Source organism: Citrus clementina, unplaced genomic scaffold (genome assembly GCF_000493195.1).
Source record: "Citrus clementina cultivar Clemenules unplaced genomic scaffold, Citrus_clementina_v1.0 scaffold_3, whole genome shotgun sequence".
NCBI classification, from domain to species: Eukaryota; Viridiplantae; Streptophyta; class Magnoliopsida; order Sapindales; family Rutaceae; genus Citrus; species Citrus x clementina.
In genome coordinates, this window is record NW_006262339.1 from 2,677,775 (window position 1) to 2,700,684 (window position 22,910).

The window sequence follows — 22,910 nt, forward strand, 5'->3', positions numbered from 1 at the left end:
CGTCTTCGATTTAAATTAAACAATTTTGCTACAGCTGTTGTAAAATGCCATAAGCAGGCTTCCCAGAATGTGTTCATTGTTTCTATTTGATTGGAAGATTATAATATTAACGAACCGGTATAATGTGCTGCAAGCTACACAGCTGAATATGATAATCAATAAATGCTTTGAAAGTTTCGAGCATTTTCTCTCAAGATGCCACTGGGCATCACATTACCGGCAAATTCTAAAGGGCCTTTTAGACCAAATCAAGACAAAATATATACCCCCGTTGATAATTAGGTGTATTTTGATGAATGTGGCTCACTAGTTATTTTTGACGGGGTAAAACTGCATGATCTGTTGGCACTTGGCAACATGTCCTCTCAAATTGCAGTCACATGCTTTTATTGTAGAATCTGAATTGAAATATCAACGCTCATCATTAAGACTTGAACGTCGTAGCCATTAGCGAAGAATCCGAGTTAATTAAAAGCCTCACCAATTCATTTAAAGAATTGTTGAACACAGGCACTGAAAGCGTTGCACCCCATTTATGAACTCAAATGTGTTTTAGATAAACTTGAGTAATTGTCTGCTGTGATTGATGTCCCTAGTTTTTTAACTGCACCCATGGGTCCTTTAAATTTATAGATTTTTTTTAATTTTGTCTCTCCATATTATATATATATATAGGAATGCCATTTAACACATAATAAGCAGTATTAAATGTTTTAGCTGGAGTATAGAATGCCATTTGGACCATACTAAACAGTATTTAATGTTTTAGCTGGGAGCTACTAGAACTCCAAGCTAAAACATTAAATGCTGCTTATTATGGACTGTCGTCCCCAGCTCTTTCTCAAAGCCAATGCATGATCCAGCAAGACTTGTTTAAATGTAATTGTAGCAAAGAAAGACATTATCGTAGATTTACTTGGTCATGTTTTACCCTTGTAATGTTAGCTTTCCCACAGTCTCTCTTGGTATGTCTTCCTTCCAAATGACATTATTAGGAAAGTAAATCAAAGAAATTATTGCATAACCTGGGAAAGTCTTTCTTGGTATGTCTTCCTTCCAAATGACATTATTAGGAGAGTAAATCAAAGAAATTATTACAGAACTTGGGAAGTCTACCTGCCACTGCTCAAATACCTTTATTTATATATATATAAAGATAGATGGAGGAATTAAGAGTCTAAATTTATACAATTATAACATAATTTGGTAGTATATCGAGCACAGTTTGAAAATCTCACTTCTATCTATGATTTGCGCAAAATACTTAAAAGATTTAGAGAGGAATTCTAAGTCCTTTATAAGAAGTCAAACTTTTACCTCCGTGATAGGATAAAAGTGATTTACCACCTACCCATTGGCCTGAATGGCAGAGTCCATGATATGTAAACGAGTAAAGATGCTTAGGTCAGGCTTCAAGCTATACTTGCAATAGAATTAGAAACAACATAATCTCCAAGAAAGTTAAATGCAATTATCCAACGTTAATTTTTTGTGTTAGTGAGATTCCATAGATAATATTGCTGATTGTAACTTCCGTCGATGACATTCACATCAATGTACGTGTATATATATTCAGTCACTTCATTGAAGAGAAATGAATGAAGAAAGTAACATACTAGCAGAATTGTTGATCATGCCACATAATGCAGAAAGTCACATACGAGCAGAATTGTTAGTGCATTTCACGTAAAAGATTCAATCGAGCACACTATCAGGTAACATCCCCTGTGTAACTGGGGCTTCGTTAATGGCAATGAAATTTCATCTCCCACAGAAATATCACAAGAAGGAGCACAAATACTTCATTACTTTTCTATACATAATTCTCATGGATTTCTTCTTCTTCTTCTTCTTCTTTTTCATTTTTCTCTGGTCGTGGTAAATTCTTCATGTCAGCGAAGTATGTCAAGCCACGGTGTGCAAAATTTTACAAAAATCAATCTTCTCTTTCATTTGGGGCTAACTACTGACTATAGACAAAAAATGACAATTCTCAGTCACTCAAGAGCAAATGACTCAAGAGTCCCTGCTAAAGTAATTTAGGTCGCTTGAAGGCACAATTGGGTGAAGACAGTGAAGATGGTAGTTGGGAAGATTCTAGATCACAAGCAACCGATGATGAGAATGATATGGGAACCGAGGAGGCCTGAATATCATCAATTAGTTTCCTCTTGAGAAGTCCACTTTTGCCATTTTCCTGTGGTTCTCCTCTCATTATGTGATCTTTTAGCCGTTTAACGTCTGATAGTTTCACTGGCTTGACTATGTATTCCTCTGCCCCTTCTTCCAAACAACTGTTCATCATAGAGAAAATGGAAGCTGTTAATAACTTGCCATAGAGGACAGACATAAATGGATTAAAAAAAAAGGATTCAATTAGGGCAATTTGACCATTTCTTAATCCAAATTTTGTGCAGGGAAGAGGCAATAAAATGAGTTTTAGATAAGCAGGAAACATTTTTTATGATAATTTTACAATACTTGATTAGGCTGCTTCGTGTTAGACAATAAACAAACAGTCAAACCTCACCACCCAATAATGGCCAAAGGAAAATGCAAGTGAACTACCCTGACCTAAGTGGCGAGTATCCTTCACTTTCTCCATATGGAATGATGAAATACAATTAAATTTCATTTATAAAAAACAGCAGACATAGTCTTTTACCATGATTAAGATCAAAAGATTCTAGCATTCTACAATTCTAAATCGGACAGTAGTTACAAGAACATACCATGTGAGGTGTTATTTCATAGATTTAGAAATATTCCCTAGTCAACAGACATAAAGCCATGTAGGGTAGGGTATATTATCCATGCATTATTTTTTTACACACGCCACCAGTCTGTCCAATTATATTTATATTTGAGGAGAAAAATATCATAATATCATATCCCATAAAGATTTTGGTGTCCCAAATCTGGTGTTGGAAATATTGACAGATTCTCATTCTCTCATCACAGATCCACTGTATTTCATAAGGGCCAGAGGAGATTTGATCTTTTGAATCAAATGATCAGATTCCTCTTAGAACCATATCAGATTTGATCTCCAATTAAACAAAAGAAATTTCCCCAAATCTACTATTTTTAGCTCTTATGGTAACATCAATACAAAGTTAATAACAATTGATTAAACATAGAATGAGATTAAACCAAGAACTTACCTATCAATCTGAGTTAAGACATCCTCAGAAGACATGATCACCACAGGAACCTCTCTGAAAACAGATGATTCCTGCTCAGAAAATTCATTTAACATCAAATCAACACACGGAAAAGGGAAAAAATTTTGAAATTTCAACATAGGATTGAAGCCACCAGAGATTTTCAAGTAAAAAGACCGGAGAGCTCACCTTGATCTTTTTGAGTAGTTCATATCCAGTCATCCCAGGCATGGTATAATCTGTAATGATCAGATTCACCTTCAAAGCCTGCAAGCAAACAAAGAAAATAAAAAAATGAGCCCAACAGAAAACAAGTTTAGAGTTCTTAAGTTGAGTTAAGGTATAAGTTCATAACTTCAACTTCATCATGTTTGTATATTTTTTCCCTCCATTTTCTCATCAATCAAACAAAATTAAAAACAAAAATGTTCAAAAAAAAATCGGCACTTACATCAAAACCAACATTGCTTTGCTCTCCATCTAAACCCAGATACTGTAAAGCTCTTGTTCCACTCTCCACAGCCGTCACTGCAAAAAAAAAAAAAAAAAAAAAAAAAAAAAAAAAAAAAAACATTTCAGTTCGGTTCACAAACCCATCAAAATAAAAACTTTAGCATCTTTTCATGAAAAAGACCAATAATTACCTTTACATGAGGATATCTGAAGCAATCTCTCAATAAGCTTGCGATCAACATAACTATCGTCGACAGCAAGAACATGCAGCTCCTTAGAACATTCAGCCACTGTTGCCATTGCCCAAAAAGGAAAGCCTCTATTAGTCTCTTTGAATTTCTTTTCCTTGACGAGCCGTTGGTGGGTTTTTGTCGATATATTATGTGTTTGTGTAAGGCTGTAAGCAAACGGGAAACGTTGAGTTGGTGCTCCTGCAGGTTTTGCTTTATAAATAAGGCAAGAAAAGAGAGAGAGAAAAGGAGAGATGAAGGTGACAAGATTCTGAGGATCCAATATCTTAAGATCTTAGCAAATCTTTCTTTTTTAGCAAGTATCTTTCAGATGACCCATTATCCACCAACTTGTTGTTTGTCCCGTCAATTTTAACTCTATTTATTCATCTACAAAATCTTTTTCGGTGTTGTTTCTATGGCTCCCTGTCAGCGAGAAGACAACACGCAAATATAATAATAATAATAATAATAATAACTTTTATTAATTTTGACCCAAAAAGAATAAATTTACCTGTACATTGAGGTCGAGGCGGGGAATTGAGGGTTGTGGAGCAGGATTTTTGACTCTTGTATGGTTTGAATTGCACACAAATGGGTTCAAAGATTTGCAAATATTTGCTTCATGTTCATGGTCCAATGGTCGTCTCTTTCACGGGCAGAATATGACCCACTGGGAAATTTTCTAAATCTAAGTGAATAGCGATACAAAGTTGATTGTTCAAAACAGCATTGATATCAAGCATACCGATCGACAAAATTCTAGATTTGCCAAAATTGACTAACGAAGATATGAATCAAGATATGTCTATATTAACGTATGAAACCGCGTAATATTTTATTTCCTTCACTATCTCATTTATTCTTTTAAGGTGGTTTTAGGTTCAACGGAATGAAGGAGTATGTATTTATGTTTTCAATTAATCTAAAACTTATTAAATAGTTTTTTTTATGATATTTGTGTTTGATTAAAATAGTATAAATTTATTTTTATTTGAAGAATCTTTTGAGAGATAATTTATTATTATTATTATTTTACTCTTTTATCTTTCATATTAATAAATAAATAAGTATTTGAAAGTTAAATCAAAAGACTTTCAATTATTGATATAATATGGTCAGATAATTAAAAAAATTTTGTTATTCAATTAGCAATATGATATGTTTATAAAGACTGTTATGTTAAATTTAGTACGATATATGTTAATATCTAATTATATTGTTCATAGATTGATGATATGGTCTGATTATGTTAAAACTGTTTTAAAGTAGAACATATTTTTATAACCACACGATTAAAATTATAATGTATTTTTTATTATTTATCACTTTATGAATATAATTAGAATTTGTGCTCTAATTTAAAAGTGCTTAAGCAGCCCTTGCCTCGGTAATAATATGGATTAAAAAGGAAAAACGAAGAAGAAGAAGAAGAAAGTAAAGGGAACGGCACTGCATATGACCGCAGGTCAATATAAATAAAGTCTTTATTTATATTGACTTTATAAAAAAAAAAAAAAATTGACGTGATTTTCTGTACTTTTTGAAATTTTTGCAAAATCCGAGAAACGGCCGAAACGGCGGCTTCAAAAATGGGAAAGTCGTACAGACTGTGGTTAATCTCGATACAATACAGAAATTGGATTGAATGTACGTACGGGTTACTGGGCGCCAAAATCTTTTTAGGTTTGATCCGGTGAGAGGGCGACAGGTGGTGAAGTTCCCAACTCTCCTCTATGTGCGTGAGTGATCATCATTAAATAAATAAATAAATAAATTGATGATTTATAATTATAGGGTTTCTACTTTTTTTGTGTGGCACTGGCACTCACTGCGTATAGTTTATAGACAGAGAATACGAATCTGAGAGATCGAGTGGGAAACCTGGATCGTGGGATTGTGGCGTGCGATTTTGTTGCGCATCGTATTTTCATATAATGAAAATTAGATGTATTGCTGAATCCTGAGGTGACATCTCATTACACCCACACTTTTTACCACGTCCTCAATCAAGTTCAAATTACCGACAACAAAATCTCTAAATACAAAGACCCCTTTGTCTGTTATGCGAGTCCACACAACATACACGTACATCAACACCATCATATTATTCACCTTCCACGTGTCGATTGATTGAACGTGCCTCTTCTCATATATATATATATATATATCTCCTAATTTTTAATATATAGTAAGGATTAAGTTAATTTTTTTCCTAAAAATATGAATTTCAATACGCTAAAGAATACAATACATGTATTTTTCCTTTTTTTAAAAAAAATAAAATTCTTTATCAATAAAGTAAGGGTTCTTTGCTTTTTTTTTTTTATCGTAAAATTACTCTTAATTCAATAATTACAAATGAGTCTTAAAAAAAAATTAAGTTGACCCGAGGAGTCGAGAATAATCTATAACAAGGGTTGTTAAGTGCATTCATTTGATCCTTCAAGCACACTCATGGGTCATTATCCAGTTCGGTGAGCTGGGTCCACTTTACTGTGAGAGAAATAAATAAGAAGTTGGAGGGTGGATTTAGTAATAGATCGTCAGTCCAAAATCCAAACGTACATGGCCCGATTCTTTGGCAGCCCAAAGACACAGAAAGCGATCGACGCCGTTGGGGCAAAATCCGCCGCCCAATAAAGTTTCAACTGCGCAGAAGTTTCGGCGGTAGTACCTTACCATTCATTACCATCGAGAGATGGAGGAAGAAAAGGCGGCGGCGTACTATGACGAGCTGACCCGGAAGGGCGGAGGAGCCGCTAGATTCAAGCAAGGTCTCGGCTTTTCCTCCTCATCCACTTCCGAAAACGACGCCGTACCCGCAAAACATACTTCTTTCCTCAGCAACTTTGTTAGAGCCTCGAGCCCCACCACAGCCTCCCATCCTGAGAAACCCTCTCAGCTCGAATCTATTCAAAACAAGCTCAAGAAGAAGCCTAGCGAAGAAAAACCAGCTCAATCAAGGGTTAGCACTAAAGACAGCGACAGAGACAGAGACAGAGACAGAGAGAGGAGTCATAGAGATAGAGGGAGGGATCATAGAGACAGAGACAGAGAGAGGAGTCATAGAGACAGAGGGAGGGATCATAGAGACCGAGACAGGGACAGAGGAAGGAGTGATCGAGATAGAGATGGAAACAGAGAGAGAGAATATAAAGATAGAGAAAGGGAGAGGGAGAGGGGGAGGAGGAGGAGCGTGTCGCCGCCACGAGAGGGGAGAGGAGGAAAGAGGAGGGAGGTGGAGAAGGAGAGGAATAGTAAAGTTGATTATTCACGGTTAATTGAAGGCTATGACCACATGGTACGTCTCTTCTTTCTGTTGTTATTACTTTGAATTGTTACTATGTCTGGGTCTGTTGGCAACTTGTATGGCTGGATTCTTCTTTGAATTGATTGTCATTGTCTGATTAATATGGGTTATTTTATAACTGTGGTTGATGCTCAAAAGGGAGATAATTGAGAGTAACAGAATGAGTCTGAGAGTATGTTGATCTCGATACTGTGGTGATATGTGCTTTTATTAGAGCTCAGAAATTGATTCAGGCTGACATCACTGCTTTTTACAGCTTTGAATCTTATAGAATTTTAGATTATTCATAGACTTCAACTTTCGGAGCTGTGAGATTTTAATTTAGTTACTCATCTTTTGCATGTTCCATTGTTGTAATCATTGGATGTAAAATCAGAAATTTTTGCATGTGAATCTACATATTTGATATCAGATGCTGTCACCGAGAAATGACTGTGTATTGTGTGTATGAGTTAAAAAGGAAGAAAGGATTTGAATTGCTTATCCTTATGCACAAATATATCAACTGTGAAGTAAAAGAGGAGTGTCTGGGAATGCACCTCAGATTGGATATTGGTAGTAATGAATTATTCTAGTTTAAAAATGCATTGATAAAGACATATCTCTACTGTCTTGGTCAAAGAAGTTAAACACATATGTGGTTGCAACAGATGTAGTTTTATTTTTCCAGTTTAATGTTGAAAATATGTGAGGATAGAGGGAAAGATACCACGCGACCTAGTCACTTCATCGAACCTCTAATCTGAAACAGAATTTGGTTAAGGTTCAGTTACATGTGGTTTTGGCACATATTACAACCCTCTCTCACATTCATACCTTTTTTTCTTTGTATATTATGTTTTTTTGAAGTTGTTTTCTTATTTATGAGGTTAACTTGAATTGTAGAACTGAGTTCTTTGGAATATAATACATTAATAACTTTCCAGCAAATGACTTTGATACAATAGTTCTCGGTCACCATGGACCGGATCAGTCATTAAAGTTACCTTTCTTTTGTGAACAGACGCCAGCTGCAATAGTTAAAGCCAAGATGAAACTTCAGCTAGCTGAAACTGGTAAGTGACCTCATCTTCGTTTGGTGCTGACTTTTTATTCTTTTTATTGATCAAATTGTAGTTTTCCAGAAACTTGAGGATTCATTTTATTTGCTTTCTCAAGTATATTTATGCACTGAAAGGCCAATCTTTTAGGCATCACCCTTTCATGTGTTGAATCTTTTACAAAATTTCGTAATAATGACCCCCTCGATAGCAATATTTTATGTAGATTTGGTTTGACATATCAATTTTGCGATCCCTGAGGTTCTCACTGGGCAAGCGTTTGTTTCACTTAGCTTATAATGTTTCCCCTTGTCCCCGGATATGCAAAAGAGCTGTTAGATACCTATTAGCTAAGCTCCTAAATATGGCATTTTCTCTATGTTGTAATTTATTATCTTTTGTCCCATTATAGTGGTGTTTTCTGAGTGCAGCTAATAAGGATGAAACAAAGGGCTCTGGATGGGAACGATTTGAGTTTGACAAGGATGCCCCTCTTGATGATGAGGAAATTGAAGGTTGGTTATATATTTCCACCTTTATGTCTGACCTGGATAAAATAACATGGAGGTTAGAACTAATATTATTATGTTCACCCTATCTTCAGCCGCGGAAGATGATGCAGCCTTAGTCAAGCACATAGGACAGAGCTTCCGGTTTTCTGCCATAGAGGTAGGCGTTCTGCTATCCGTTTCTTATCGAGTTAGCATGTGATGTTTATGCTAGTTGGATCTAACAGTATGTTCTTGAGATAGTAAGAGTGAATTATGTGTTTTAATGAAGTAATTATTTATATTATGTGAATTCTGAAGGCAAGAAGAGAGGAACAAATAAAAGCTGCTCACGATGAGGCCATGTTTGGAGCATCTGCTGTTCCACCATCTGTTTCTTCAGATAGTGAACCAGAACCAGACAGCAGTGAAAAGAAGAGCAGTGATGGCGATATTGCTACAAGCCTCTTTAGTGAGAATGTAAATAACTTCAGATTTTAATGAACAATTTTTCTTTTTACCGCAACTAGAGGGACGAACATCAAATTTTACACAATTGTTAATCTGGTTTCAGGTCCTTGCAAAGCAACAAGGTTCATGGCGTGACCGTTTTCGCAAGGCATAGAATACCAATCAACAACCTGATGTCCACCCTCAGTTACAGTGACTTAAGTGTTGTACATATAGCTGATGATATTGTGGAAATTTGACGCCCCATAGCCAAAAGCGTGTCTGTAAACAATATCCAGAAGATCAAGATTTTTGCCTTTAGTTTCCTACTCTTCATTACTTCTTTCACGGTTTCAATCACATTTTTACGCCATCCGTTCGGGTTTTACTAAATTTTTGCATTTGAGGACTTCGCAGACGAAATGACAATCGTCAGTCGAGAATGTCTCTTCATTATGTACCAAGTCCTAACAACCCAAAGTTACAACATAGTGTAAATATTGTAATGTTGAATAAAAGAGGTAATAACATTAAAGTCATTTGCGAAATGTCTTTGGTTCTATTGCTAAATGGTGCGTCGTTCCATTACGGCGGTAACATACGATTTGTCGAGTGTATTACAAAATAATGGACGACATGCTTCTCCTTCATAAATTCATGTACTTGGGGTTGGGGATAACAACTTGCTCGTATACAAATGAACTTCAATGACCCGTCGTCGGGCATCTCTTACATTATTTAATGATTATTCAGAATAATTCTTACGCGTATCAGTTATCAGTTTAGCAAATGGTAAAAGCTATTATGGGAAAAAAGGAAAAATTGGATAATAAAATTTTGACTAATTTGTTTGTCTTTATTTTTGTGTGGATGTAATGGGTGTATTACTAATTAAGAATGAAAATGAGGAATAATATTTGATCTGTAGTTTATTTCATCAGTCTCTACTTTTAAATTAACTTCTTTTAATTTCCATAGTTATCTTTATTAAAAAAAAAAAAGAATTAATTTTTTTTCTTTTCTCTCTCATGCCTTCTCGGACTCAAATCTCTTCTTTCTAATCTCAAGCAACACCATTTTAACGCATTGGATGCTTAGAAACAATTGAAAAACTCATTAACAAAAAAAAAAGCCAGTTTAAATTCAGACTATCATTCTCTCGAGCCATTTATTATTTTATACTTCAGAATTCCTTTTATTCAGTTTCAAGTTGTCCCAATTATTAACTATGAAAAGCAAGGGTAAAAAACAAAACCAAATTCATGAAAATTATGTCATTACCGTTACCTGCAATGCTTCTAAGCAAGGCTTGGGATTCTTACTTACATCAACAGCTTTAATGGCTGTGCCGAATGACTTTGGACGTGGTGGCACAATGGTCTGTTCGGTTCCCTACGTTTGCCAAATCGCAAAAAGTTTGTGATATTGGTTTTTTTTTAAAATAAAAAATACTTAATTTACTTTCTTTCTTTCTTTTTTTTTATGTATACAAGTAAGGAGTTTTCACTCTATCTTTTAAAGTATCATTCTTCTAATGTTAGATTATATTATACATATCAATGGTACGTAGGCCTAAATTACTGAAAAATACCTTCATTTTTAAGGGTTTAGGTTGTTGGTGAAACATAGGCTAATGAAATAATTTTGGAGGTTAAACAGTCGAATAGATTGATTTGTTTATTTCTAAAATAAGTAGGGCGAATAAGAATCAAATTAGTAGACTCTACACCAACTTGGGAATACTTATCGAGTTATGACTCCCAAGACGGTTCGAGAATCATACTCTCCGTTCCTTAGATTAACTAAATTACCCCTACTTAAACCTTGTAATTCCATTTTAGCATTCCTTTAAGTATTTGGAAAAAAAAATCAGATTAGCAAGCACTTCACAAATCAATCTCATCGTCATTACTGCTTGTTAATATCATTGTTGAGAACCCATTGGTCATCGCCACTACTCACTTCCATTGCTGCTTGTTGACGTTGTTATTGCCGGTCGCCAATATTGCTCATCCTGATCGCTACTGTTGTTTCACTGTCAGTTGTTACTACTGCTGATGATGATTGTGATTATTATTGTTATTATTCTTCTTCTTTTGAAGCCGTCGTCGTTATTATTGTTATTGTTCACATTTCTGTCATTATTATTTTTATTAACAACAATTTTTTATAATAATTGTAATTATTATTATAGACAATACTAATAATAATTAAGGACATTTTAGTAATATGTTACTATTCATTCTGATTTTTAAAATAAAATAAACACATCAATGACAGTACAACTCATTTAAATTTTAATCCCTATAATTTAAATAAACATCTTATTATTATTTTTATATTTATTTTTCATTTCTCATAATAATCCATTGTAATTTTAGTCGATTCTAATAAATAACCGATGAATAAACACAGCGTCAGATGGTTGCAAATTGTTGCAAACGACGAACGCGGTATTGCAAGTTGCTGAAAGAGAAGGAATCCGGACGCCAACGTTTACCGAGCTACGTGTCGTTTACTGATTGGAGGACAGAGAGCGCAGCCAGACCGACCGCTTCCGTAAAGCGACCAATGAGTACCTAAAAAGAAATAAATAAATAAGAAAAAATGAAAGCCCTAACCCCTGGTCAAAAATCAAAATAAATACTTCGTCTCTCTTGCCATCTATCCCGCGTATTCCTTGGCGATAAACAGGAACCAGATCCTTCGGTTGACTTGCTCCGCTGCCAATTTCATATAGAGCATACAATGGCCGGGAACCGATGGATTAGGCCCGAGGTGCGTTCAAGTTCCAGCGTTTAATTTTTTGTCTAACGCCAATATTGCTTGGCTTGGTTTTGATGGGATTTGGTCAAATCCGTAATGCTATTTTTGAGTTCATATAGATCTCAACAAATTGATAAGTTTGAAATATACGTGTAGGTGTTTCCACTGTTCGCGGCTGTAGGCGTTGCTGTCGGGATCTGCGGAATGCAACTCGTCCGCAATATCTGCATCAACCCTGAAGTCAGGTCTCCCGCTAACTCTATCCAGAAAATTATTCATTTTTTATTTTAATAAAATTTGTACATGGCGATCTTAATTTCTAACTGGATATAATTAGCGGAAAAACTGATTGTTTAGACTAACGTGAATGGAGTGGATTTTGAGGTTAGAAATTTGGGTTGTCCTATAGTAGGCTTGATTTAATCTGTCCTATTAGATTATTGTAGGAGACAAATCAATGTTAGAGAAAGAAAAAATGCAGTTCTGGCTTTCGTGTCAAAGAAAAAAGTGGAAATAAATCTCTTTTTGAAATCTAGGAACAGTCTTTATTTCTTGAAGGTATCACCAATATCATAACAATATAAGAAAAAAATGAAACTTCAAATTTGTTTGAAAAACCGGTAAGCAAAAGCCGGCCTAAATGCTGTGTTTGATGGTACCATGGCATCTGTGCTTTTGGAAGAATGTTTATTTGAGTATTAAATTGGAAGAGGACTTTTGTTATTTTTTAAGCATGTGAAATTTTTGATTGCACGCTATGTGATTTAAGTGGTTCTGCAGTTGCTCCATGTCTATTTGTTGACAAAATGATTAAAATGTTGATGTAGAGCTCACCTAACTTCAGCGGACGAATTAGGCTTATTATAGGTTTTGATATTGAGCTCTACGGTGCTAGAGAAACACTTATTTAAGGAAGACGTGGCTTGGAGATTTCAGTGCTAGTTTTTATTTGTTGGAGCCTGTTGTCTTATTTGCTTCATATAGAGGGGAGAGGAGATTATATGCATTCTGGTACACAGATGTGATGACTTTTGCTTGACTTACAATCTTTCTTTTGGCCTTGTTGAATCAGGGTGACCAAGCAAAACAGAGCTGCAGGAGTTTTGGAGAATTATGCTGAGGGAGAAAAGTATTCTGAGCATTTCCTAAGAAAATATGTCCGCAACAAGACCCCGGAAATCATGCCGAAAATCAACAGCTTCTTCACCGACCCTCAGTGAAGATAGTTGCTTCCTTTGAGAATTTAATGGTGTTTTGTAGTGGTATGTGTGAACTTCAGGTCTCATATATCAAATGGAAATAAGATTTGGGTGGATATAAACACTTTGATTTGTGTTTGTCTGAAATGGATCAGTGTCTCCAAGACAACACAGTTAATTGATAGTGCTCTGTCTTTTATTACCTTTACCGTTGAATTCTACTCCTTTTCTGTAATATGTTATTTTTCTATTCTGGAGCAACAATATTTTTTTATCAAGATTGGATATATTATTAACTTGAGATGATGATCAAAGTTTTTAACTCTGGAGTGTTTGTAAAACTAACAAATGCCTCTACTGGTAGCAATAATGCTTCAATTTCCAACAGTGGACAGCCAAAATAGATCAACTAACAAACAGAATTGCTCAAGCTCTATAAGTAAAATAACTTATTGAAAGGACACTTTTATGAGTATGGTTTTATGGAGTTATAAGTCTCAGCTATAGCTGAAATGAATATAGAGAAGGAAAGTATTAAATTGATTAATAAAATTTAGCATAAAAGGTAAAACAGTTTTTCCAGGTTGTACAATTTGCGTCAACTCTTCCGTCTTCAGAAGTTAAGAACACTACAGTAAACAACACTGAAGGTAAACATTGACTGATACAATGAAATGTGATCATGCTACAAATTTACAACCTTTAAAGTTAATGCAACATATGCAGACTTGAATTCCTGCACTGGGAATATCCATCTTCCAAATAAACAAAGCATAATTTATATCAGAAAATACAATGGCTTCTTCGGTTAGACGACCAAGATATGCTTGACTCTCTAAATTCAATATATCTCAAGCTATTCAAAGTTGACAGTTCCCTCAAAACTGTAAATAACTCACAGCTGCCTCAGAAGGAATTTTAACTTCTCTAAGTAATAGCATAAAAATCATGGAGGAAAGTGTTCAACATCCATTGGAGGAAAACTAGATTGTGCCATTCTCATTCCTCGAAGCATAATCTTTGCAGTTTCTTTTTCCTACAATCATGCACAGAAGTTAAGAACTTAAAAATATGTATAAACCAGTTTTGACATTTTATTTTTCCTCTCTACAAATTTTTCAGATGGGTAAAACTCACCGGGCCAGTGTAATCCAGAAGACGAGTACAATACACCTCTGCCTCTTCAAATCTGCCATGCGCTCTGCAGTGGGTAGCAAGAAATATCAGAGCTTCAACCATGTTTGGTCCTTCCCTCTCTTCAGCTTCCATCCTCTCCAAATCCTTCTTGTAGTAGAATGCCGCTTCTTCATCACGTCCAAGTGCGTGATGCAGCTTTGCTAACTGGTTCAGGGCAATTGCTTCACTGTCATTACAGTTTGCTGCCCTTCTGTAACATTTTATTGCCTCCTCAAGCATGTGAAGCTGTTCAGTTTCATAACACTGAGCCATGGCGATCCACAATCGAGAATCATTCGGCTGCAAGAATACAGATTTTCGAAAATAATGAAGAGCATATAAAGGCATATGCATCATCTCATAAGCTTGTCCTAACCCATACCAGGCTCGATAGTCACGTGGATTTATATCTACGGCCCGTCTATAAGCATCAATGGCTGCTGGAGTATTTTTCATTTCAACATACTCGTGTCCCATTAGTGTCCAAGCAGACAAATAATTTTTGTCTAACTTGAGGGCCCTCCTAAAATACACAACAGACTTCTCATGCTGCCCCTTTAAACTGTAGTAGTTCCCAATGATGCAACAAGATTCAGGTCTGTATTTATCAGTCATAAATACCCTGTGGGCAAGGTAACTTAGGGCAGAAAAACACTCCTTCGCATAAAGCACATTGGAATACATATCCATGTCGTCCACTCGATAGGGGTCATTTCTTAAAAGCTCTTCAAATATTACTTCAACTTGTTCAAATTCCCTCAAACTGTACTGGGCTTTAGCAATTTGAGCCTGTATGTAATTGCTGAAGCTGAAAGTGCCTTGTAGATATTCATATTTCGTCAAGGATTCCTTATGCATCCTAAGTTCTTGATAAGCACTGGCAAGAAAGTAGTCCTTCATCCAATGGTTATTGAGATTAAGGCTGTTCAAGATGTCAATTGAAGTGCACAAGGACTTCAGCTCCGACCAGGCATTCCAATTCCAAGGGTAGCTATTTACAGACTCCACAAAAACTGTACGAGCAAGATTCTCATTGCCTTTATCTTTAAGCACAATACCATATAAGTACAAACCAAAGGGATCCACTGTCCCATTCTTCCAAGATGTGGATAACTCCCTCTCCAGCGATATTAGTTCACGGTTCACAGCATTACTCTTGCCTAATGGACCCTCGAGTTCTATCATTTCTTCTTCCTTCCGTTTTTCTCCAGCCTTCATTAAGCAACAAATAGGCAATAACATGAACATAAAACTCCCTAAATATAGCAAAACTTTTTGTATAATACTGAAAGTACCAATAAAAGGCACTAGCAAATGTACAAGTACTTGCCTAAGCAAAAAATGATGCATTATAAGATTACGAACTGCTCCTACAGACAGTTAAAGTCCTTTGAAAAGTAATATTACGTGTCCCTTTAAATCATATCCTCCCCGGGTCAAAGCTAAAATTCTTTTCTTGTTGAACAGTATCTTCCCAACTTTATTTAAGTTATCAATGCCGACATTGTCTTTGTGCATTTCAAGAACTTCACATTTACCAATGAATCATTAATTCGCACAACCTGGCGTGGGTTGTAACAGAAATTCCTAGTTTCTATGGAGAACTTGTTAAACTTGTTTTGATGACTGTTATCCACATGCCACATAAACAAAGGTGACTGTGATGGCCTATTTACAAAATCCAAATATTTACTGAAGGTGGGTTTCTGCATAAACTATTTTATCCTGATTGATTCAATTTCAATACATGATAAGTTTTATTTAAAACACAACAAACAGGACATCAATCATGGTACAGTAAGTATAAAAAGGAGCACCGAAGAAGCAGAAATAAAAGGACCCTAGCATCTAAGTTACATACATCCAAAACTTCCCCCCCCCCCCCCCCAAAAAAAAAAAAAAAACTGAAATTCAGCTTCACTGGAATTAAAAAACCATTCAAAACAATGCTGAAGAGTACTAATTATACAACTTCAGGGAATGTAAATAGTAGGTAGAACTGAGCAAAAAATGCTGTGCAGATTCTAGAATTCAGGCAGAAAAGGTCAACATGGGGATTTCAGTATAAAGCCATGAAATGTGAACATAAAAAGCTAAAAGCTAAAAAGAATGATGCAAACCAGATAAAGTGCATAACAGCGCAAAAACACTGATCTCCTTCCAGTTTGATCACGGAGTACGTGAGCAGCCCTCCTGTACTCTCGGCAATCAAAGTATGACTTTGCCAAAAGGTAAAAGTCACTATCCTCTACCTCATCCTCTTCCATAACAGGAGTGGACACATAAGAGACACCAGCTACTGGTGTTGAAGTGATGTCATTTGTGCGGAACCTTCTTCGTATGCTTGAGCTTCCACGCTGGAATCTAGTGTTTGTAGGTGTATACTTTGCCGGGTCTTGTTCGATTCCCACCAACTGCTCTGCTGCCCTGTACATATAATGGCACACGAAAACTCGTTGGTATTAAAATAAAAAATAAAATTAAACTAGTAAATTTTCATTCAAAATCTTACATTTTGGTTGCTTATTCAAACAAAATCTATCTGGTCTTAAATGATCATGAATCAATCATTTAGCTAAAATGTTCTTCCCTTCAAAATTTAAGCCAACAATAAGGTCAAAATTTGATTTTACCCCCATTCTTGCTCAACATCCTCAGTGACCAATGGATCACCAAGGCTGCAGCTTTATCGTTTATTAAACATCACAGTCACGCTCGGAAAAGGAGAATCAAATAGATGAAGCTAATTGTTAATTACTGAAGATACAAAACCAATTTTAGTACTTAAAAACAAAAATTAAAGCATAAAAAAAAATTATTATAATAAGAAAATGAAGTAACTGGGGGTCTAGGGTTTTAGTACCATTTGGCGGCAGAGTAAAGGCATCGATTACTGAGTTGACGAATCGCATAGCGGAGTTCATTTCTACAACTTTCTTTCGAACTCATCGATCTGTTTCTTATTTTCTTCTAAGAATTAATGCTATTTGATCATTAACTACCGCTAATTTGTTAGCCAGTTCAGTCTTCTTGTTCCGCGGTTCCGCGCCCAGGTTTTTGAATTTAGCCGATTACTTTTGATTTTGGTGGATTTAGGTCATGCCAAATGGTCAATCAATAATACTGATTAAAAATAAATAAATAATAGTTATTTTTCCCCTGCATTTTTTATTTTAATAATATTATTAGAGACTTTTATTTTTATTTTTACACATTTCATTTAAAAGATACGAGGGTGGGAAGCTCAATATATTTTCAGCCTCTTACCTCTTCCAAATTTAAATTCAGGTGATTGGTTAAAAGAACGTTGTTTGAAAACTATTTAAATAAATTCATGATGATACAATAATATTATAATTACATAATTATAATATATAATTTATATCTCAAACAATACCTCACTCATTATTTATAGACATGTGTAGATGATATTTTTTTTGAAAAAAAAAATAATATTTTTACTATAACGTGTGAAGAACCACACTTATTTATTTAAATTCTTCATAATGTTTTTTATGTGTTCTTAAAAAAAGTTTTTTATGTAAAAGCATGCGCTCCTTAAAAAAGTCATTCACTATGATGTATATAATGATTGATTCAACTGGTGAATTTTATTACAAAGAGATTTGGGGTTTGATTCTTATTCACATAAGTGATAATTACATCTTTAATTTTTTAAAAATGAAATTTATGGCTCAAGCTCAAATCTATTTTCTCATGTAGTTCGCATACCTTAACTTCATCTAACTCTACACACGAATACAAATTAATTTGTTTTTTTAAAAGATTGGTGTCAAAGAAAATTGATCCTAGCTTCAAATGCAATGTAATGGCCAAAACAACTAAACCATGGCAGTAGTAATAAAATAATAATAATAATAATAACAACAACAACAACTAACTTATTCTTATATTTTATCTAAAGACTTTTAATTTTTATAGTTTAAATAAATAATTTGTTTTAATTCTCATACTCTATTTTAATTAATGTAAAATGAACCTACATAAATGCAATAGAGCATAAATGTTTACTTCCGAAACTTAAATGTTTGGATGATGTACCGTCATAGGAGGACTCGCCTATGTGGCACAAGGCCACTGCTTTTGTCTTTTCTGTGTAAAATTTCATGAAGCCCTTTCACTTATTCTTATTTGAACTTTGCTTTACAAATATTAAGTTCATTTCTTCCAAATCTGTGAATCCTTCAACGGCCGATCAACGGCAAATCGGCTCCTCCAGTGACTGTGGTTGGTCAGAAAAGACAGAGGGAATTGTGGAGAGCAAAACTCAAGTGGTGGCGTCACCGGAAACTGGAGAAACAGCGGCGAATTGAAGCGGGGATTCAGTGACTTTTCACTGCTTCGATCGGCAGCTTTCCGAATGCTTTACGGCGACAAAGATGGCATGGAGATGACCGGCGTCGCACGAGCTTCCGATCGGTACCAACCTTGGCCGATGGAGTTGCCGGAAACGGAAACAAAATTCGGGTTGGGTTGACCCGGTTATTTTTGTGATAAGGATGGCGTGGAGATGACCGGCGTCGTACAATCTTCCGATCGGTACCAACCTTGGCCGGTGGCGTGGAAGGAAATGGAAACGAAATTCGGGTCGGGTTCGTTGGTATTTGTGATAAAGAGAGGGGTGTTGTGATAAATGTGTAATATAGAAGAAAAATGTATAAATAACAAATAGTATAAGGTGTTAATTATAATGTTTATATGGATGCAATAAAAATTAATTTAATATTTATGAGGTAAAATTTAAATAAAAATGAATGAAAGGGGTTTAATGAAATTTTACAACACTGCTGGGACAAAAGACAAAACCAGTGTTACGGGTACTACGGTGGTACCGTAGCTGGATCCGTCATATGATTGGATTCCCCAATTGTGAACTGCGCGCCACCTGTTTCATAAACCACATTGTAATTGTACTTTTACGCCCAATCCCAAACAATCTCCAAATCTTAGGATTAATCATTTCTGAATTCTTCCGTTACAAAACAAAATTACGAACAAGTACCCTTAATCGCTGCGCCCACGCGAGGATAAACACGTGATTTCTCAACCCAAAACAAGCGCGTCCAGATCTCAATTCAAATTCCCGCTAATCCATCAGAAGCTCCCATTTCAAAACTTTCAGGGAAAAAAAAAAAAAAAAAAAAAACCTCCTTCAGATCCCTCCTACTCCAAATTTTACACCCCGCCATTAGTCAACATTCTTAACGGTCCCTCCATTCTCCATCCTCCAGTTCTCTCTATAAAGTTACATACAGTTCGCTCAAATCCTTCACCGAAACGATGCCGCAGTCTTCCTCTTCAACCAAAGTTCAAGATCCTTCTTCAAGGCACTATGCCTACAGCCGCAAACAAAAATCCCTCGGCCTCCTCTGCTCCAAGTACTCTTTCAATTCCTCTTTATTACTATTTCCGTTTGTCTTTTTAAGTTTCTTGATATTTATATTTATTATTTTGTCATTTGCAGTTTCCTGAGCTTGTACAACCGAGATGGTGTTGAATCGATCGGCCTTGACGATGCCGCTTCGAAATTAGGTTTTTATCTCATTCTTAGTTTTAAATATTTATCTGCTAGTTTAATAATTTTATGTGATTATTGAGGTTTTGATTCGTTCGATGAATTGTATTTGTAGGCGTCGAAAGGCGGCGAATCTATGATATCGTCAATGTCTTGGAAAGTGTTGGAGTGAGTTTTTTGATCTTTAATCTTTTTCATTTTTTATATTCTTCAGTTCTTTTGTGTAATTTTTTTAACTTTTAATTTGTTAATTTAGGTTCTTACAAGAAGGGCGAAAAATAAGTATACGTGGAAGGGGTTCAAGGCAATCCCCGGCGCTCTGCAGGAGCTCAAGGTACTTTTAAGGTTTTAAATTGATTTGTTTCTTTTTTTAAAAAATTGTGTAATTGGAATTTTATAGTGAAAATTAATTCTGATGTTGTTTGGTTTGATGAAATGATGATAGGAAGCAGGCCTGAGGGACGCTTTCACTACACTTGATGGCGGCAATAGCGCAAAAGTAGGTCAAAATAGGTTTACAATGTTCTTTTTTATTTTTTGGGTAAAAGTGAAATTCATTCATTTATTTGTCTTAGGGTTCAGACGATGAGGATGATGATGAAGACGACGATAGTTCTTCTAATCCCAATCCTGGAAGCCAAAGTGATAGTTTAAACCCGAGATCTGCTCATAAATCTTCAAAAAATGGTAATTATATAAAGATATAATACTTGTTATTGTTTTATTTGACCAGCTTATGCTTTGATTAGAAGCATTAGTGTGTACAATTTATGTGCCATATTATTGGCACTTGAAGTGTGCCTTTATTTGTTATTTGTTATTGTGTTAAATGAGTTTCCTAATGCATTGGGTCAATATGCTATGGTGATCTTTTAGTTTTGAACAATAACAGAAAATTGGAGTTCCGACATTTCATCATTACGTTATGGTCACACTTACAGCTTATATGTATGTTTCCTTTACAGACAGTAGAAGAGAAAAGTCTCTTGGACTTCTTACACAGAATTTTGTCAGGCTTTTTGTCTGCTCTAATGTGAGTGAAATCTTGAGATTGGTTATTCTTTTAAAATTGTCATTTACTTGTTATGCAAGTGTTACTTTGTATCGTGTTTCTTTGTAGGTGGGTATGATCACCCTAGATGAAGTAGCCAAGTTATTGCTTGGGGATGCCCACAATACTTCTGTAATGAGAAGTAAGTGAATTCTCAACTTGCTGTTCTATTTGAAGTCTCTGTAAATAGGAGTTAAAAAGCTCTTGTGACTGATGTTCTCTTAACTATATCTGCAGCAAAAGTAAGACGGTTGTATGACATTGCTAATGTCTTGTCCTCCATGAACCTCATTGAGAAGGTAAATGAAATATCATCCCAAAGGCTATAAATGATATAAGCTCAAAATTAAGTTTTAATATTTATTTAGAATCTAGCTGAACTTAATTACATATGGTCATGATTATATAGTCCTCTGATATTTTGATCTTTTACCTTGCAGACCCATACTGCAGACACCAGGAAGCCAGCATTCAGGTGGTTAGGGGTAAACAGGTTGGAGATTGGATTAGCTGATTCTTTGAATCTTGATGAATCACGGAAGAGGACATTTGGAACTGATGTTACAAACATCAGTTTCAAAAGGAAAAGAATGGATACTTCAATTAATGGGGATATAAGCCAAAGTATTAAAATGGAAAAACAAATGAAAGTTGACGATTTGGTAAGGGTAGTTGATGGAAGTAATTCAGAAAATTATGTGAATCAGGGCCCAAGGAGTTACCAATTTGGTCCTTTTGCTCCTGAAAGTGTGCCCGAAGTCAATACCTCGAAGAATAATGTGAAAGGGGCACATGATTGGGAAAGTCTTACTTCAAAGTATCGTCCTCAATATCACAATCAAGGTATAATTTAAATATCTAATTCATCAATATTCTATGATTGCTAACTGTTTTGACTATGGCATTAATATTTAACATGGCCCTGTCATTGTAGTTGAATCAAGTTTGTCCCATAAATTTCATCAGCAAGATCAGAAATAGAAAATCTATATTTGGTCAGCCTTTTGAATCATTTCTTTACTCACATCTTATTGTTTAAAGAGCTCACCGAATGAATACTGTTCGTTTCCATAAAACAGCATACTTATAAGCAGTGACAAGTTTGGCAATTTCATGAATAAGCTTATGTATCTAATTTTTTTTTTTTTAAATAACCATGCTCAAAATAATTATGTTGGCCGGTTAAGATTTTGCTTCTGAGACCATGTTCATGTCCAAAATGGGGAAGTTTACTTGTTGTCTGTCAGCTGACTGTCCATCCATATTGTACTCCACACACACACACACACACACATAAACAGATGATACTGACCTTTTGTTGGTTCTGTGAATAAATATTTCAGCTCTCCGAGACCTTTTTTCTCATTACATGGAAGCCTGGCAATCATGGTATACTGAAGTTGCCGGGAAGACAATACGACAAATTTCCTGATCCTTCAATTCAGTGACTTTCCTAATGAACTCCAAATAATTTCATCATAGGCAGTGCAACGAGATATCATTATTTCTCAAAGAAGAGATGGAAACGCAGTGGAAGCACGCTCTCTTTGCTCCTACTTGGAATGACCATCCTCTGGATTTATGTAATGCCAGCCAACTCCTGTACACACTTATCCGGTGTGTTAATTCATTGGATTGTTTCTGTCTTGCTAACTGTTATGTACTTGTATCTTGTTCTTTCTACTGATTTCCAAGCAGACACTGAATGCGCAATATCGTGCCACATTTTTTTTTTCCTTAATTTATAACAAGTGTGACCAGGGTCAATAATGACTTATAGTACTTTGCCATATAGGTACAAGTACAAAGCCTTTCTGTTCTTTTTCTTTTTTAATAAAAAGTGGGTATTATATTTTAGAGATTAAAATTAAGAGATAATACTATAAGCTAGCAGCACAAGGTCAGGTTTAAATATAATATATAGAATAATGTTCAAGATTTAAGCTTAAGTTAGAGAGTATTTAACCACAAGAATATCTAACCACAGATAATTAGAAATATAAATTTTTAAGAACTGAAAAGAGATTAAATGGCTTCATGGGTT

At 35.3% G+C, this 22,910-nt stretch overlaps 5 protein-coding genes across 7 annotated transcripts; 3 read left to right on the forward strand and 2 right to left on the reverse strand.

Annotated features, from left to right (window-relative positions):
• Positions 1-1,669: 1,669 nt before the first annotated feature.
• LOC18049926 (two-component response regulator ARR5) lies at positions 1,670-4,569 on the reverse strand. Of its 3 annotated transcripts, none has more exons than XM_024188894.1 (6): positions 4,362-4,569; positions 3,809-4,014; positions 3,616-3,692; positions 3,354-3,431; positions 3,165-3,235; positions 1,670-2,294 (listed from the first exon to the last, which is right to left on the reverse strand). In XM_024188894.1, the coding sequence occupies exons 1-6, from the start codon at positions 4,367-4,369 to the stop codon at positions 2,030-2,032; spliced, it is 705 nt and encodes a 234-aa protein (XP_024044662.1). In that variant the 5' UTR covers positions 4,370-4,569; the 3' UTR covers positions 1,670-2,029. The 3 variants fall into 3 exon arrangements, with proteins under 3 accessions (XP_024044662.1, XP_006439725.1, XP_024044663.1); XM_006439662.2 differs by having other exon boundaries at positions 3,809-4,048; positions 4,362-4,567; XM_024188895.1 differs by having other exon boundaries at positions 3,809-4,273; positions 4,362-4,567.
• A 1,809-nt stretch (positions 4,570-6,378) lies between these two features.
• Positions 6,379-9,677, forward strand: LOC18049927 (uncharacterized protein DDB_G0287625). Its single transcript, XM_024188893.1, has 6 exons — positions 6,379-7,151; positions 8,164-8,215; positions 8,632-8,715; positions 8,805-8,869; positions 9,010-9,168; positions 9,263-9,677. Exons 1-6 carry the CDS (start codon positions 6,549-6,551, stop codon positions 9,311-9,313), a joined length of 1,014 nt encoding a protein of 337 aa, XP_024044661.1. The 5' UTR covers positions 6,379-6,548; the 3' UTR covers positions 9,314-9,677.
• A 1,897-nt stretch (positions 9,678-11,574) lies between these two features.
• Positions 11,575-13,404, forward strand: LOC18049928. Its single transcript, XM_006439664.2, has 3 exons — positions 11,575-11,916; positions 12,061-12,149; positions 12,977-13,404. The coding sequence occupies exons 1-3, from the start codon at positions 11,887-11,889 to the stop codon at positions 13,122-13,124; spliced, it is 267 nt and encodes an 88-aa protein (XP_006439727.1). The 5' UTR covers positions 11,575-11,886; the 3' UTR covers positions 13,125-13,404.
• Positions 13,405-13,773: 369 nt separating this feature from the next.
• Positions 13,774-17,370, reverse strand: LOC18048694 (anaphase-promoting complex subunit 8). Its single transcript, XM_006439665.2, has 4 exons — positions 17,143-17,370; positions 16,400-16,706; positions 14,241-15,491; positions 13,774-14,139 (listed from the first exon to the last, which is right to left on the reverse strand). The coding sequence occupies exons 1-4, from the start codon at positions 17,226-17,228 to the stop codon at positions 14,050-14,052; spliced, it is 1,734 nt and encodes a 577-aa protein (XP_006439728.1). The 5' UTR covers positions 17,229-17,370; the 3' UTR covers positions 13,774-14,049.
• A 1,821-nt stretch (positions 17,371-19,191) lies between these two features.
• On the forward strand, positions 19,192-22,622 carry LOC18048695 (E2F transcription factor-like E2FE). Its single transcript, XM_024188674.1, has 11 exons — positions 19,192-19,678; positions 19,765-19,832; positions 19,931-19,983; positions 20,072-20,149; positions 20,261-20,314; positions 20,391-20,502; positions 20,781-20,848; positions 20,936-21,008; positions 21,104-21,165; positions 21,307-21,709; positions 22,210-22,622. Exons 1-11 carry the CDS (start codon positions 19,581-19,583, stop codon positions 22,296-22,298), a joined length of 1,158 nt encoding a protein of 385 aa, XP_024044442.1. The 5' UTR covers positions 19,192-19,580; the 3' UTR covers positions 22,299-22,622.
• The last annotated feature ends 288 nt before the right edge of the window (positions 22,623-22,910 follow it).